General features: G+C 31.7%; 1 protein-coding gene across 1 annotated transcript; it reads right to left on the bottom strand.

Annotated features, from left to right (window-relative positions):
• Positions 1-12,305: 12,305 nt before the first annotated feature.
• Positions 12,306-14,316, bottom strand: LOC149373744 (uncharacterized). Its single transcript, XM_089595792.1, has 2 exons — positions 12,519-14,316; positions 12,306-12,445 (listed from the first exon to the last, which is right to left on the bottom strand). Exons 1-2 carry the CDS (start codon positions 14,314-14,316, stop codon positions 12,306-12,308), a joined length of 1,938 nt encoding a protein of 645 aa, XP_089451918.1.
• Between the last annotated feature and the right edge of the window lie 1,247 nt (positions 14,317-15,563).

Genomic DNA, 15,563 nt, shown 5'->3' with positions numbered 1-15,563 from the left:
TTAGTAATATCAATCACGACACCACCTAATAATTTGCTTAAAATCGGGTACATACATACATATAACGGCGGTTTTTGGCACTTAGCGAAAAAATGGCTAAGACTATTTGAACTCTGTGTCTCCTTTTGTTCATTGTAAAATTATATATTTTTTATATGAACCTTTTTTTCTACAATTCTTTGGTTTTTTTCTTGACATGAAAAAACTGTTTTGGCAATTTTTTTTATTTAGTTCAGTACTTTGCCTGAAATTTTCAACACTAGGAAAGTATTTTACTTTGGTATACAGCTCTAAGCGTTTTAAATTATTTTTTTCATAATAATTTCATTACATAATTAACAACAATTTTTACGTTAAAAATGTTGGACCATGTTAGTAAAACCATGAGTGTTCCAAAATATCAAAGATTAGTGTCTGGTTAAGCAAGTAGAGATACTGCTTCACGGACATGGCTCATTGCCGTTACGCATAGGGGCGATTGTGAGAGAAAAAAAGGGTGACGTCAAGACTGATTGGTTAGCCAATTTCCGATAGCCCGTGTAGAATTGTCTATAACTACAAGTATGTTTAGAGCATGTATTTTGGTTGTGTTGGATTTTTCAAGTCATCCAGCCTCAAGCTATTTGGCCTCCACGAAAAAGCCACATCAAGAAGCAGCACTGAAAGGGAGCGTCATGTGAAAGCCATGTCCTTTCTTGTACACTTTGGCGTTGCCGTCAAAAAAGACCTTTACATGACCAAATTTTACGTTCTGTACTTTAATTCTTTCTGCTGCAGCAAAATCGACGAGCTTTTTCCCAACTATACGTAACTTCCTAGTAAGTTCGCCAGAAAGTGATAGGGTGCTGCCAGTAAGCATTTTCTTTCTGGGCAGAATTAAATGCTTGTCTTTTACTACAGTGAGTTAAATTATAAGGATGCTGGCACTCTTAAGCCCAATTCATGTTATTTCTGCTACATCAACATTGAGTTCCAGTTTCTGGTGTATAAGGTTGTGAATCACCTCTGTACAATTGCCTGATTTTGTTTTCAATCCTTCAAGAACTAAATTATTTATTCTCTCACGCTTTCAACACGCTTCTTCGTTCATTTCAAGAGCTTTGAAGAAGTTGCATACGTCAGATTTTTCTGACTCCAATACGGTTTCTCTAATGTTGAGTTACTTGGCTACTACCTCCTGATACCCTACCATGAAAGTATCCCTTATATTTGTAATGTCGGACTTTAATACACGCACACTGGTTGACAGATCGTCCAGCTAACTGAAAATACGGTCAAGTTTGTCTTGACCATCAGATTTCTGTTTTTTAGTTTTTTGTAATTAAGGGCAAGTAATCTTGTTGCGTTCCCCATCTCTTTTCTTGATGACTTCAAAGGCGTCCCTGCACAGAAAGAAAAATCATGGAACAAACGCATAGTGGCTGTGAAAATAGCCTTATTCTCATAAACCTATGCGATTGGATCATAATGTTTTTGCCTTAAACGCTAGGGAAAGTTGCAATAATTCCATGACTAGTGACTTTAAAAATAGCGTATACAAAGTGATGCGATATCTACATGCAGTCTGTAGCTTGAATGCTAGTACTTTAATGAAGTAAAGGCGTACCTGCTAGCCACAAAGCAAACGCATAAGGGCCGCTGGCTTTTTTCTATCAGACTCTTGCGTTTTCTAATGCAGTGTAAAGAGTTTGTGTATAGTAAGTAGTAGTACATATACAGTTTAGAGACACACATCTGTGTGGGTATACTATACTATACATTGTGTGCTGGAGGTACATGTGTTAATGTACATATGGATATATAAGCGAGGAGATGTCAAATCTCCAATAAATTACGTTAAAAATCAATGATTATTGGATAAATAAATAATTTCCAAAGATTCACTTGTATATGGAATAACTGGAAAATGCAACTGCAATACTTAAGACAGTTATTGTTAGGTTCAGAAAATTAATTCATGCATTTTTTATATTATTGTTTATTAAACTTATTTGAAATCTTATATATCATATCTAGTTGCGATAAATCTCGTACTATTCTTAAAAATACTGAGACATTTAACAGTTTTTATAATTTGCGAAACATTAATCAGTTAAAATGGTTTATTTTCTTTTAAATTTACTTTAAACGCATAATAACAATTATTAAACTACAACGTATGCAATTTTTCAGCTTGAAAATACACATTGTGCCCACAACATAGTATGTTATCAATATACTTGCACTATCAAAAAGTTAACTAAAAATTAAAATGTTTTTTAATGTATAAACTTTTACGCGTTTTCAGCGACCTGGTAAACCATATTGTTACATAGAAGAGGCATTCTTTTTATGTACTGGTACAGGTTTATATTCGACATTAAAATTATTTAGAGACACAAAGGAACTGCATAACATTAACTGATGCCTAATAGCAATTGTTATCGATGAATAAACATGAGTGGTCGTTTTAACAACAATTTGCTCCAACATTCTACTTTTTCTTTTGAATTTATTAGCCAAAAAATGGATAGGTGGTCCGTTAGCCAACAATATTCGCACGTAAGCAAAAGAAAATTCATTTTAGGCTTTAATTTGTTTGTAAGTTGAAAATACGTTTTATTGTGCTTCATAATAAGTTTTTTCAATTCAAATTTTGTCCTCCTATGACAATAGAAGATGTCAGTACACCAATTATCTTTCTCAAATGCAGATACTATTTCCAACATTTATTACTAATCGGAACTGAATCTCCAATCATCAAATCTAAATATCGACTAAGACATAACATTTTGGCTGCAGATTGCTTAATCTTCAATTTTTCCTTTTCTTATTTACTTCTAATAAAAGCAAGAAGCTACGTCTTTTTTTTTAAGCGTTGCTCTGTTGAAAAGTTTTTTTACCATTGTTAATTCCTTTCAAGGTCACTATTTTGTTTTGTAAACAGCCCTTTTATATGTTACCTATACTATAACTTGCCACATCTGTTCATTTATCGTGCATCAAATCTACTGTAACGTTTTTTGTTAAATTCAAATTCTTGATGCGATCGAAGACTCAAACTTTTTTCATCCCGATACTTGCTAAATTGTTTTCTTTAATAGCTTTTTTCAATTATTCTATGGGTCTTAAATAATTTTTTTTTTTCTGTTATTATCGCTTTGCATTAAATATTTAGGGCAGTGCTTATTCTACACTATTGCTTAGCTAAAAAACTACGTTAGAACCCGCACAAGGTATGGAGGCCTCAATTGTTTACCAAAATCAGAATACTTTAAAAATGAATTTTCAATTCCTTCCCGTTCAATGATATGGTAATACCACATTCAGATGAATAAACTGATTTTATCAATTATATGTTTAAAAGTAGGTTGATTGACAAATTCTTTTTAATGCTTGGAATAAAATAAAATTGCCATAAATATATTATACAATTTTGCACTTTACTCGGGTGGTAAATAAGCGAGGGCTGCATAAACGTCACATTATTTTTGATTGCCTGCTCGACTTTCTCAAGGATTTCTGCACTTAAATTCATCTACGTACAAGAAAAGAGCGTAAACTATTTTATCGTTGCTACAATATTTTTTATCCACAATTCTCCCTGAATAATGTTCGATATTTTTACTTTTTCTCGTAATAGTTGGTTCTTATACTTAATAATACGGTTGAACACGTGTGGAATCTTAAAAAATGCCTTAAAACTGTAACACAATGGTACGTGAGCAGCAGAAACAGATTTCATTTGGATTTTTACTTCACATTAGTACCAATGAAAGATACTGATTCAAATTCTTGTAAAGAAAACATTATTAATTATAAGAAACATTACAGACTGATTTAAACAAATTTACAAAATATTGATTACGAGGATTTCAATAATTTTTATAGTAACAATGGCATCATGTCTGACGAAAATAATTATATCATTATCCGTGCTGACATTAATCGACCGAAGTTGATTATCACCGAACGCTGTCGGAAAAATGGTACAATACATTTAATCCGTTTGCATCATTTAAAATCTAATATGGATTTTCAAATTATTTAAGATAAATATTCTTGTGCCACTTACGGTGACAAGTACGTTAACAAACACAATCAAGTTGTAAGTAATTGACAACGACAAATTATTGAAATTGTGGATGAAAATCCTAAGTTTAATACAGTTAAAATTACAAGAAAAATGAGTGTTGACGCTCTTCATTCTGTTGAAATGTTAGCACAGAAAGCTGCTTGGTACTTATTGCCAGAACCAATGGCTAAATCATCTTTAGCCGTCGTTTATATACTTACTGTTTATCCTACAGAACGTATAAGAATGAAAAAACTATGAAAGAACTTAATAAAATGAATGGCGATTGTGTCGATATTTGGAAAGAAAATGTATTTGATGAATACAAAAAAAGACCTGACAGTCTCAAAGACGTTGCGTATGACTGTAAATATTAAAACATTTGTAACGATGGTTAATGTTTCCTTTGACTTTAAATATTAATTAATGAATCATATTGATCACATCATCGTCAGTTTTTAATAAATTTGCAGGTGCATTATCTAACCATTAAAGAATATGAGCATTAGGACTACCTCAATGTTAAAATTCTATTCTTTGAAAATAATCCATTACTTGATATTTTTCAAATGTACTGTTTGTTTAATTTTTCAAAATGTTCATCAAACAATTTACTAATTTATTAAAATTAATTGCACAAGTAATATCATCGTCATTGATTAGTTTGGCTTTTCTGACGTAATGTAGCTCTGCAAGAAATTCGTTAGAAACGTCTGTTTCATTATGTTTTAATTTATACAATAATATAAATAAATTGTTTCATCCAACTTTATTTGTACTCATAGTCATGAAAGCTGTTGATGCACCTAATTTTCTATCAATGGTAAAAGGATTATTTTTTCGATCATCCCAATACCAAGCAGGATTAGGTATACATCAAAGAAAAGCGAGGGTACCTTCAATAAACCTGTTATATAACTTTCCGATTAAATTTGCTCTTTTGTAATATTAGTATATTATCCAATATAATTAAAAGCTACAGTAACAGGATCTTGAACTCGTGGTCTTATGATTTGAACAGCCAATTACAAAAGACGTTTTTGATCTGCACCCTGACGATTGGTACGTTGAAGTTTACTAGTAGATTGCATAAATAAAGTAACAATCACTCCTTCCTTGTTATTTCTAAACTGTCCACCATAAATGGTTGGAAATGAAAGCTCTTCCACGTGTTAATTAAACAAAATACTAATAGTCACATTATTTCCGCTGGGTGCAGTTATAACATTTTATCTTTATTTTACAATAGAGTTTGTTGTTGAGCTGTCAGATTATGTTTTGTTCGATTTTGTTCACTTACTTTATTATTATCAATCTCAGCATCACCCAAATTATTATGTAAGGTTTTCTCTTCAATGAGGATATTATAAAATAAATACAGTGGTGTCTGCACTAAATATATCAACCAGTCCTTAATATACTTTTTTTACAAGACCATGAACGTAACTAGATTTACCTGTTAACTTTTTCCTAATGTGTACATGAAAGGAATGGTCATCTTGAATATTTGTTGAAAGTTTACTGACTGTTCTTTTAAAATTAATTGGAACATTAATAATTTGTCCATAAATACCTAATTGGCCGTAAACATGTGCCTGACTCTTCTTATTTGCGTAAGGGGGATTCTTGGAGAAATAAGCCACTGTTTAGTAAGATTTAACTTTGGTAAATGTTATAAAATGACTGGATATAAGAATCCGTTGTATGTGGATAATAATGAAATTTTTTGTTCGTCCAAAGATTTTTTACACGTAAAACAAATTGCCACTACAATTATGATGCTTACAAAATTCTACTGAAATACAAATAATAATTAAATATAAGAATTTTTTTAAGAGTAAAAATAAAAAAAATTTTCATTTACCGGTACAATTGTTTTTTAATAATTTTTATGTGCTGCAGATAACGATTTCAAATCTTTTTTCCACCAAAGTTTTAAGCAAATTGCCAAAGAATGACCAAAAGTATCATTCAGAAAATTGTTTCAAAAATTTGAATGTGCTTGTGCATGTTGATCGTAGTTTCTAGATATCGCCACAATTTTATTATTATCTATTTTCGAGTCAACGTCAGTTTCCAAAACATTATCTGAAGGCTCACGAATCTTTTCAATATTAATTCTGTTTTATAAAATAATGTTGGAAACGGTAATTAATGGTATGAAATGCAAGCTTGTTAAATGCAAAAAAAAGAAATTCGGAGAATCATTTACTTTAAAATTAGCGAGGATTCGCTTTTCCATGCTTATATTTATAACAATAAAGTAATAATGTATGCATGTATATATTCGTATCATATTATCTTGCAAGTATATATATATATGCAGTCCATGTCTATATATACATGTGTGTGCGTGTGTGCATGTGTGTGTGTTTGTGTGTGCTTATAAGTAGTGACTTATGCAGACTTCACGTGCTTTTAACATATATAATAATAACATGGTAGAATTATACGGACGTCCACATAATTCTACTTTTGTTCTCATAATAATCCTTACATATATGATTGTCTGCATAAGTCAACTCTTGATAGACATATATATATATTTGTCTATCGGGATTCGTGGTGCCCAGCTCTATATTCAATAAACAAGGTATATATTGGTTATTTATGATAGGCTCATTAAATATATACCATTAATTTCTACGTTAGTGTCTCCTTTTAGCCATATATTTAAAAACAAAAAAATATTTTTTAACGAGGTTTATGGTACCTTGTATTATTACAACGCAGTTTATGTTACCCACTAGTTTTAAGTACCTGAATTTTATGGGAAGCTCATGGAGTTCAATAATTTGTACTTTTAGTTATTGGTTGTTCCAATAATACTATCAGTTATGTTTCATTTTTTAGTTTGTATCATCCATAATAATTACCTTTTAACGAAAATTAAGAGTTAAGCTAGTTTTATAAAGTGGAATACAATATATATAGTAATTTTTTGGTACTTTTTTCAGAATCCCAAATTAGAAATGAGGCTTTAAACTTTTTAATGAATAAAATAATTAACTCACGCATTATTCTAAACCTTAGTTCTTACTAGAAAATATTTTTAAAATTAAATTGTATGAATGTGTACAATTTAAAAACTTTCATAGTAGATGCGCTCTTACAAAATGCACATGTAACGTTACATTGGAAAAATATTAGATTTTTTAACAATTTTTAACAGACTTTTCTCGGTTGGGGTAATTGACTAAAGGTAAGGAGATTTTATAAAGGTAACCTTAAAAATGTTAAAATTTAAATCAAAAATATAAAAGGAAAGCTATTCTAAAAAGCAATTTTAACTTTATAAAAATTATTTCTCTTTTAATTTTTCTTGTGATATTGATTTCAGCACGGTTTCATACTAAACGCTGACTTACACATAAAGAAAGGCGTAGGCCCACTGAATGGAGAGTGTAATCCTGGATAACGTAAAATGTTCTAAATATACGATATTGGCTTTTGAAACTATGACTAAATCATTTTTAGTAAAAGAGAGTGTGCATTTGTAAAACATGCCTTTAGTGTGTTAAACCTCGAACAAGCCGTTTACTCTATAATTTACTTAATCATAGGATAAACTATTGAAGTATTTTTTATTACAACTGTAAAATAATTCTTTTAGTCCTTTAGAACAGTGAGTTCATAACAACTTATTTATTCAAGTAGATCACTGATTTGAGAATATAGATATTTTAATAGAAAAATAGTCTACGTAACGATATATTTAAAAAAATATTTCATCAAGTTATTCCAAAACAGTCTTATGTATTTAATAGTTGTTAAGATCTCATATAACAAAAGGCAACATCTGATTTGTAAGCATAATTTCAACTGCTTATTCTTCTTATACTTGTTAGGAAAATACTTAAAAATAATAGGCATAGAAATAAAAGAGATAGAACGATAAATAGATTCCAAATATTGAGAAACAATATAGAAAACAGGAATTAACGACAGTGGTAGAGAAGAAAAAGACGCCAATGTAAAAACAGAAGTAAGGGTCAAAGAAGACGATGACGACCTATTTGTGTGCAACTATAGTAGAAATAAATGATCAAAGCAAGGTAATAATTAGTTTTTCAAGCACACAGTTACGGGCTGACACAGCAAGTCTAGGTTGATTTTCCAGATAGCATTAACATAATAGAAAGTATTATAATAATATATACATAAGGTTGCGGTACTTTGATTATTTTAATCATTTACAAATGCATTTTCGAATTTTGCTGGAAATAAATTGAAAAATCATGGTCAACAATTACGCTTAGTAATCTACTAGATTAGACTTAGTTTACTTAAAAAAAAGGAAAAACGTTAGTAAAAAAAGTATGTTCTAAGAATATTGCAAAGTCTAAAAGAATTTAGAAATAGAAGTTGCCTCAAAGTTTTTTAGTAATAGATACCACTGGATAAAATTGTAAAACAATTCCTACAAATGAAAAGTCCTCAAAATGGTTTTCTATCATTTCAATTAAATAATTACCTATTTCACTGCATATGTCAGAACAAAATCAAGGCTCAAAAGAAAAGCTGGTAATTCGTTCCAAGCCAACGCAGAAGCTGCGCCCTCTGTATCAGATATTTATAGTGTATAAATTAACATGAACGTATTCTTATACCATCGAAATGAACGAACCTGTCACTACTGAACTGACAAAAATGTTTACAAATGATGTTTGAAAATGACTTTGTCTTCCTAATCTCATAAAAAATAAAACACACTGCATTTATTAAAAAAATATTATAATTTAATAAAATATTTTTTCATAACTATGCACTTCAGTTTCAAATGTCATATGTCATTTCATGTATGTGTGGTACTTAAGAAGAATAATATTATAATAATAAAGAATAATACCTCTTTTATTTCAGTACAAAAATGTTCTATTGAATTTAGCTTAGCAAGCAGGTTACCAGTTGCAGGTATACAAAAAATTAAATGCTTTCCAGATTAAATTTCTTTATTACCAAGATATATTAGTTGACGTTGATGAAAATCTTATTTTATATGCGAGTAAAAAAGTACAATAAAAAAGTTTGTTTTTATGATGCTCATGAATTTTTTAACATTGTGTTTTAATTTGATTGCAAAATTAATATCGTAATTAACTAAGTAAGTATTTCTTTAGAATGAGCTGAATTGAAATATCAAGCTATTATAACTTATCTCTGTAACTTGTGGTGATCGTTGAAGAGCGATAAGATATGGGGATCAAAGTGTTGTCTGATAAATACAACTCTTGTTTTGATTCGTAACAATTTACACAGCATGATAGAGTTATTACGTTACATTTGTTTTTATTGTCATAACAGACATAAAAATAATTATGAATCAACATTTCCCAGGGTGTTATACTAGATCAAGTAATATATTCCTAGTAGTCTAATACTAAATAATAGCAGTTTGAGGTTGCATGTTTGTGCACTCCTCAGAACTGCAGGTGAAAAGAGCATCATAGTTTGCTATCAAAATTAACATTTTTTATTTTAATTTATTTTAACAGGAAATGACTGCGACTTATTAGTTAATAATAGCTTTTGCAATAAATGTACTTATAAATAAAACTTGTCAGCTAGGTCACTAACGACTTAAGTGAAAACTTAACAATAAAGAAATATATTTGGCTCTGATTTTCTGAAGAATTAGAGCATTAAAAATCAAAATATAATTAGTAATATTAAATGATTATAATTAAAGTAGTTTTCATATTTCTCGGCATAACAAGCAGTATTCATACAATCATGTATGTTATACATGTTAGGGTGTCCGTCATTTATCAAATAAAATTTTTTCATCATCTACCCTTTGAAATCTTTTTCTTTGTTTCTCAAAATTAAAATTCATAACCTCAAAATTTAAAAACTGTTGTGTTAACACGTGCTTCATTACATAAGACCATTTTTTATTTTAATAGTATGAGTATCAAATTTGTCAACTTTGTTAAATTTTTTACCACTTCAGATTTCTTTTGTAGATGCTTAAGTCATCAAACTATGCTATATATTGCATTAACGAGATACTCATTTGTTTATCTTAAAACAATGAAGCTAATAGAATTCAATATTTCGGAGTTTTTTTTTCGAAGACTTCGCAGACAAAAATAAAACTTTTGAGCTAAAAAAGTTTGTATCATGATCAAGGAATATGTAACATTGTTCCAAGGACTCAAAATTCAGAAAAAATATGTCAAGTTTTAAAAAAAATTAATCTGAAATAAATCAAATCTCCCGAAACCACTTGCTCATTTATTCATAGAAATAACATCAATCAAGATACTACACTCGATATTTTGAGCAGAATCTTTTTTTTTGCGTGTGTATGTGTGCAAATTATATTGCACCCATACATGCATACGCACTTTTCTCCATGCCAAGCAAGTTTAACCTACTGTTAAAATTCGTACTTGGTGACTCTATTTTAGAGCGTGGAGTCATTTGAAAGGGGCCAACACGGAATAATAGGAAAAGGAAGGGAATCGTTTCGTCCTCAATCGCCAGCTGGAACTCATCAGGGTGGCTTGCTAGCTTGCTTGCTTGCATATATGGGTGCAATATAATTTGCACACATACACACGCCAAAAAATTATTCTGCTCAAAATATCGAGTGTAGTATCTTGATTGATGTTATTTCTATGGATAAATGAGCAAGTGGTTTCGGGAGATTTGATTAATTTAATTTATTATAGGCATATGACTGAAAATACATGCCAGTCTTCCAACTTACTATGTTAATCTCGCCTTCGTTATAATAATACGTGTCAGTACAAGTGCTAGTTAAGTTCGTCTGTGGCTAGATTATTGTGTCTCGTTTTTAACCGAATTATACTTTCAATAATAAATTAAAAGTGATGATTATTGAGTATACAGTATGTTATTTGGTTAATGAAAACGAGAAACAAATAATGAAGTACGCAAGCAGTAATTTGTTAAAAATATCGTAAGGTTTAATCATAAAAATACAAGATGTACCAATGCAAATGTTATAAAAACAAACGAAAGTATTCGAATTCCATGTACAAATTAAATCACTCAATTAAAATTTGCCCCTTGTATTGTATTGGATATGTGAATGTAGCACCTGAGCTTACATGGGTACAAAACTCGTGTGTATGCATGTCCAAAAAAAAATTAAAAAGTGCTCACATTTCTTTGCAGAAGCTTGGATTTCAAAAATTGTTGTTGCATTGTATTCGTCGTCGAATTCTCTTTAATTTAATTTTTTTTTTTTAGCCAGCAGAAATGGGATTTCACACTTTTGCATTAAGCCTTCTAACTGATAGGTTCCTACACTGGCTGTGTGTGTGTGCTCGTGTAGTGTTGCTACTTTGAGTGTCCCCCCACCCTTCGGGTATTTCCCCCATTGCCGCCGATTTCTTATAGGTTATGTTAATGTGCCGCCGCCTTCGCTTCTTTGGGCACGACCGTCGTGTGTGTGCATTTCACCAAAAAAAGTGCTTCCATTTCTGAAAAGTAGCTCGGATTTCAAAAAATTTTTTTGCATTCCATTCGTAATGAAATTATTTTCAATTAAGCTTTTTTTTTTTTTTTTTTTTTTTTCTTTAGCCAGCAAAATGTGACTTTACTCTTTTTTTTTACGCTTTCTGGCTGATGGGTCCGTGCGCTATCTGGCACTCTCTCTCTGTGTTGCTGCTGCTACTTTGCGGTATCCCCCTCTCTCAAATTTCACGCGTTATTCTTACACTTTCTGGCTGATTGGTCCCTGCTCTGGCTGCAATTCTGTTTCTCTGCTTCCGCTGCTTCGCTTTGTCCCCCCCCCCCCAAAAAAAAAGTGCACGCTTTTTTCTTACGCCTTCTGGCTGCTGAGTCTCTGCGCTGGCTGGCGCTTTCTCTGAGTTGCTGCTGTTACTCCATGCTCTCCCCTCCCTTACCGCCCTAACAGTGCACGCGTTTCTCTTACGCTTTCTGGCTGGCAGGTCTCTGCGCTGACTGGCACTATCTCTCTCCGCTGTATTCCCCCTCTAAAAGTGCACGCTTTTTTCTTACACTTTCTTGCAGATGGGCCCCCGTTCTCAGCCGTCCTTTAACACAGGAAATACACAGCAAGTCTATATCCCGACGTAACCCGCTATAAAGAACTTCGTTCTAATAATTATTAGGATAGTATTAAGGGCAATCCGAGAATTCATAGCCTAACTATTAAAACCTTGTGTAGGTAAAGAAATGTGGTTTTGTATACGGAGAAAGCAAAAGATAAGAAAGAGAAAGTGATTGCTGCGTGGTGCCTCAAACATCAAGGACCTCATTTGGGGACGTTAGGAACTGATAACAAAGAACGTGCCGTGTTGGACGTGGTAAGGAAGCTGGATCTCATCATCGTGAACTCTGGAATTTCAGTAATGTTGAGGCTGCCCAGTGATAGGGTGTACTCAAATGCGTTTACTTTACCACAAAAAAGAAAGTTGTAAGAATTATTTTGGAAAAATATACAATTAAAAATATATTTAACACTTACCTTCGTCATGTACTGCTTCGTCTTCCGTTCTGACATTAAGATTTTGTTTCTCATCAGTTGACTGAGCTAAAATTGATTTTTCTAAACCTATTATGTTATCGCCCATGTCTGCTTCGATAAATTGTAAAAACTGTGGTATGTCTTTTTCAATTCTGTTTTTTCTGTATACAGCTTTGTGGATTTCAACATCGTGCTCCATAAATCCTGCTATATCGATAAGCTCATTGTCGTTTAGATCAAGTTTAATACAGTTAGTAGCAAGATGTTTTCTTAGTCGAGTGGTAGTTATCAGCTTCGGTTTTTGTAGATTTAAGGTATTTGCAATTCTATGAAGCAACACATAGGCCGAAGGATAACGAATTTTAGATGTCGGTAATCTCGGAAGTGCAAAAAGATAACTATTTTTATCACTCATATCTAGTAGGGGCCTTAGTTTAACTACCAAATCCATGCATATTTTCACATCAGAAGGAACTAACAGTTTTATATCGTTATTTAGCTTACCTCTAGTAGCAAACATGGAAAACTCTAATGATAAGTCTGGGAGACCCTTATTAAGTTTTTGAAATTGTTGTTGGTCAACTGTATCAAGTCTTTGCAAGTTAAGATAATCTATCAAATGAATGCGCTCTACATCACCCGGTCTATTCCTATTGTAGACTTGAATAGATGTGACAGTAATTTTAATTAGATCGAGGTGCACGTTTTGTTTGTATTTTTTTGTTAGTGCGTTGTAAAGAGACATTCTTTGTTTTTTCAGAAAGTTATACAATACTTGAAAATCTTTCAATTCAGGCAGGCTTCTGTCTTTCAACCTTTTATTATGCAAATGCGACTCTGCAGCTATACGTGAAAATCGCCTTTTAAAATCATTTTTGAAACATACTTGAAAATCCTTAACACACTCAGATAGCTCTTTGTTGTTGGCTTTGATATTCAAAATCCGGTAGGTATTACTAACAGATATCACTATAGTTCTTAAGTTTTGTGCCACAGTTGGAAATCCAATGATGTCTGGATTATAAGGTACCATTCGATTTTGAGACAACTTCTCGATAGCTTCCACAATTGCTAAACTTTTACAAGGAAATAGTATATCGGAGAACTCAGCTACTCCTAACTCTAGCTTTAATCGACCGCATCTTCGCAATTGTGTTGAAACGTTTCCTTGGTGTTGCTCTCCACGTAAATGGCTGCATAGTTCATTTCTGTATTCAATTAAAAGTTCATCATACTTGATAACTCTGGTAACTTTGTCATTGCGCATACGAAAAAGTATACGCTTCTTTAATGCTAAACAAGCTTTAGGAGAACACTTGTTTCGGTAGTTTCGTCCAAGTTGGGCCAAGTTCCTGCAAAACTTTCCAGAGATTTGCATGCAAGTGGTTACGTGATTTCTAAAGGTTTCCTCCATGAAAGTTCCCTTGCACTTAGGACACACTGTGACGTTATCAACCGTTTTTTCTTTCATAGGAGCTCTTACAACACGTATATCTCTTTTATTTACAGAGGCATCAGAATTATATATAAGATCTGCTATCTTGTAAATTTTGTCCATTGGCTTTTTACTTGAAGGTCTAGCTTTACTATCAATCATCATTTTTGCTACATCTGGTTGGTGGGCATGCTTTCTTTCTAAATGCTGTTTTAATTTCGTTTGGTCTACACCACACCAGGGACATCGGTGCAATTTCCTTTGTCTTTTTCCAGCATCATTTTTTTGTGAGGCCAAAACTTTGACTTGATTGATATCGGGCCCTATCACATTTGATTCATCATTTGTTAATCGTTGTAACATAGCATCTAGTGTAAGTATAGGTCTTTTTTGGATTTCTAATCATCATTATTTTCATGATCTGACAAATTAGGTAATCTGAGGCTAAAGCCCTCTGGCAGATTATAATCAGGATCTGCTGATGGAACATCTAAAAAGTAGCAAAAATCGACTTATTGTAATATTTTGTATTACCAAAATTAAACTTAGAATACAATCAGATTGATATAAGCTATTAAAAATTTATAAATAAACTATAACTCAAATGAAGTTTATGTATGTAGTCTAACAGGCTTAAGATAATTCGGTATTCGATTTAAAGATCTTATCGTGCTCATAACCTAACATTGTTAAAAATACATCATTAATCATTTGAAGGCATTTAGTACATCATCTGGAATTTCTACTTTACTGACCTTCCTATTTTAAGAAATTATCCTGAAAAACTTATTATTTATCTATTTAAACACAAAATAAGAAGAACATCATCCAACCTCGTACTCTGAAGAATCAATGTAGCCAAAATTCAATGCAATTCGTTGCGGATTAGGAGAGAAAAATTATATTTCATGATTATAAAAAAGTGCTTCAGAGTAGGTAATTTAAAATATTACTTCTTTGAAAAAGTAATGCATTTAATTACTTGAAATTTGCAGAAGACATCAAAAACAAAAAAAAAAAGAAAAACAACTCTTCTCTCATAGTTTTTGTAAACGTACAGTTAGGGTTGCTTGGGCCATTTTTATCGGCTTGGTTAAAACTTTTGAAATTCTGGACTCATGTAAATTAGGTATGCCCAATTCATTTGTGATAAGAAAATACTGAGGTCAACGGCTTAATTCTTTCGCAAAGTGCTACTGAAAACTCACCAATTTAACACCTGCATTTATAGACAAAGGTCCCAATATCGACTATATCTTCATAAATCATTGATTAACCTCAAAAATTTAAAATAGTTCTAGTGTATTTTCTTACAAAGAATCTATTTAATTCCTATAAATATAGGATCAAAGACTTAACTTAAGAGAAAATCAGAAGATAAGTATGAAATATTAATCTGGCTTGCCTTGCAACATCTCCCAACTTTCACAATTATAACTTCACGGTTCTTTTCTGGCAATTTCTTGATCTTGTACTTTGGTTTTATTGTAATAACTATATTTATTAAAAAATTTACAGTCAAAAAGCGTTGATTTTTTAGGGGCCCTTATGGCACCCTACCCTAGATACGGTACCAACCCTCCAAGCCACCTTAAAAATGTAAACCTGTT

The sequence above is a fragment of the Copidosoma floridanum genome, unplaced genomic scaffold (assembly GCF_036245765.1).
Source record: "Copidosoma floridanum isolate Cflo_tuat_1 unplaced genomic scaffold, Cflo_Japanese_pri ptg000028l, whole genome shotgun sequence".
NCBI lineage: Eukaryota > Metazoa > Arthropoda > Insecta > Hymenoptera > Encyrtidae > Copidosoma > Copidosoma floridanum.
Note: the sequence above shows the minus strand (reverse complement) of the source record. Positions and strands in the feature narration are given on the sequence as shown.